Source organism: Nannospalax galili, unplaced genomic scaffold (genome assembly GCF_000622305.1).
Source record: "Nannospalax galili isolate Female #2095 unplaced genomic scaffold, S.galili_v1.0 scaffold529, whole genome shotgun sequence".
Lineage (NCBI taxonomy): Eukaryota > Metazoa > Chordata > Mammalia > Rodentia > Spalacidae > Nannospalax > Nannospalax galili.
The window spans coordinates 1,299,779-1,302,183 of record NW_008360309.1 but is presented as its reverse complement, the minus strand read 5'-3'; the positions used below and the strand labels follow the sequence as shown (position 1 = coordinate 1,302,183).

At 52.0% G+C, this 2,405-nt stretch overlaps 1 protein-coding gene across 1 annotated transcript in view; it reads right to left on the bottom strand.

Annotated features, from left to right (window-relative positions):
• Positions 1-1,895: 1,895 nt before the first annotated feature.
• The window catches only part of Lrrc25 (leucine rich repeat containing 25), a 5,496-nt gene continuing 4,986 nt past the window's right edge, over positions 1,896-2,405 (bottom strand). Inside the window, exon 3 of the mRNA XM_008824550.3 lies at positions 1,896-2,279. Coding sequence (XP_008822772.1) covers positions 2,141-2,279 — 139 coding nt within the window. The 3' untranslated portion in view covers positions 1,896-2,140. The remainder of the gene's footprint in view (positions 2,280-2,405) is intronic.

The window sequence follows — 2,405 nt, the reverse complement described above, 5'->3', positions numbered from 1 at the left end:
AAAGACAAAAAAAAATTATTTTTACTTTATGTGTATGAATGTATTGCCTGCATGTATGTGAGTGCACCCATGTCGTGCAATGTCACAGAGATCAGAAGAGGGCTTCGGATTCCCCTGGAACTGGAGTTAAGGACGGTTTGTAGCCTCGTAGCCGCCATGTGGGTGCTGGGACTCAAACCCGGGTCCTCTGCAAGAGCAGTCAGTGCTCTTAACCTCTGAGCCATCTCTCCAGCCCCTGTTTTTGTCTTTTTAAGACAGCATCTCTCTGTATCCTCACTTGACCTGGAACTCACTATCAGAATTCCAGGCCTCAAACTCACAGAGATCCATCTGTCTCCTGAGTGCTGGAATCAAAGGCCTGCACCACCACAACCGGCCAAAACAAGTTTTTAGGTTGATATCTATCTCTGTCCAAAGGGCAGTGTCTGACCCTGCCTCAATCGTCCTCCAATTGGGCCTCCCTGTGAGTCGGCTTTTCAAATACGGCAGCCCAGGGTCATCAAGTTCATGATTTGGTAACGCTGACCCTGGCTGGAAGGTGGATATCACCCTCCCTGTACGGCGTGAGCCCACTGCCTCTACAGCACATGAAAAGAGGGAGGAAAAGTCACTCAGCTGTGGGGAACATTCACCCACACTTCATCTCCAGGTGACACCTCTTTCGTGTGCCAGCCTTGCCTCACACATCTGCCCACCGAGACCCACCCCCCCATTAGTGAAGGGAACAGGGTGATTCAGATGGTGAAGAAGCCACCAAGGGGGAGTGTCTGAGCTAAAACATAAGAAAATAGGACTGGGGAAGAGCTGAGAGGCACAGGGGCCAAGCAGACACCACAGGTGCAAAGGTCCTGCGGTGGGAATGGACAGGGGGTCCAATGGCAAAACCTTTGAAAATGAAGCATTGGGAAGCCTCTGGATTAAATTCTGCTCCAAGCCAGTAGGCACATCACTGGTTCTGGTCCCAAACATCAACTCCAGCCTCTTGCTCTAGCTTCTCCCAAATTATCTTTTTTTCTCTACTTCCTGAACTAGACGTCCTTTGAAACCTACTGCACATTCTCCTCTTAACATGGAACCTTGTTCAAACTCAGTTGTCTCCCTCTGGGAACTTTACCCTCCGCTCTCCAAACCACCTTGACGCCCTAGAACCAGCATCCTATTTGACCAGGTTGGAAGGACCTAGGCCAGCAGGACGTGTCACAACCTCTAGAAACACACTGAGCTCTGGCAGCGGAGTAGCTTTGTCTGTGGAGAACCCTGGAAGGTGTCTCAGCAGCGTGGAGTTGCACCTGGGCCGTGAAAGACAAGGTAAGTGCTCTTGATCTGAGTTTTTCATTTATTCATATGTTTTGTGTTCTTTTTTAAAAAATATTTATTTTTATTTAATGTGTATGTGTATATCGCCTGCATGTAGGTAAGTGTACCCGTGTCGTGCAATGCCCACAGGGGACAGAAGAAGCTGTCGGATTCCCTGGGACTGGAACTGGAGTTATGGACAGTTGTTAGATGCCATGTGGGTGCTGGGATTCGAACCTGGGTCTTCTGCAAGAACAGCCAGTGTTCTTAACCACTGAGCCGTCTCTCCAGCCCTTACTTGTTCATATGTTATGTGCTGGTGAGGACGGGACCCAGAGGAAAAGGAGCACAAGGTAGGGGCAGGTGGAGTCACTCAGGCTGCGAGTCCTAGGATGTGGGTACTGATGAGTTAGAGCCCTGGGGACCAGTGTAGATTGCAGTGAGGGCAGTTGGGAGTCTCAGTGCCTAGCAGGACCTGAGCCTGCAGGAGAAGAAGTGGGAGGACCGTGGTGCAGATCACCTTGGGAATGGCACATGGAGACCCAGAACTCTCTGAAACTCAAGAAATCCCTACCCAGTGGTAGCCCAGAGCCAGCAGCCTCATTTGTCCCAAAGCATTTATTGAGTGCCACTGGCATGCCAACAGGAGAGGGACAGCAGTGTTCAGTCACTGACCCTCTTTCTGCTGTTGGGATGCCTCCTGTGCTCCTCTGGTGTCTGAGAGCAGAATGTTGGGGAGCCTTAAAGTTCAGTGTTCTGGCCCCATGGCTCAGATGGGCAAAGGAAGGCCAGGGACCAGCTGGAACCTGAAACTCCAGGTGGGAACCCAAGTGGTATCCCAGGTTCAGCGCCCGGGGACCACGTACTCCTCCTCAGCAGGCAGGGCACGACCCAAGGACTCCAGGTTGCAGTAGACAGGCTGAGGGTCTGGGCTAGGACCCCTGTAATTCATGTAGAAGTCACTGTCCTTGGAAAGGTGGGCCCTGTGGAGACAGATGATCAGGGGTGGGTGGTGGCCCACCAGGCCCAGAGCAGTCAAGCTACTTGTCTCAAGTCACACAGCATGCTGAGGCTGAGCTGGGATTCCCTCCCCCCTCCCCCTCCCCCTC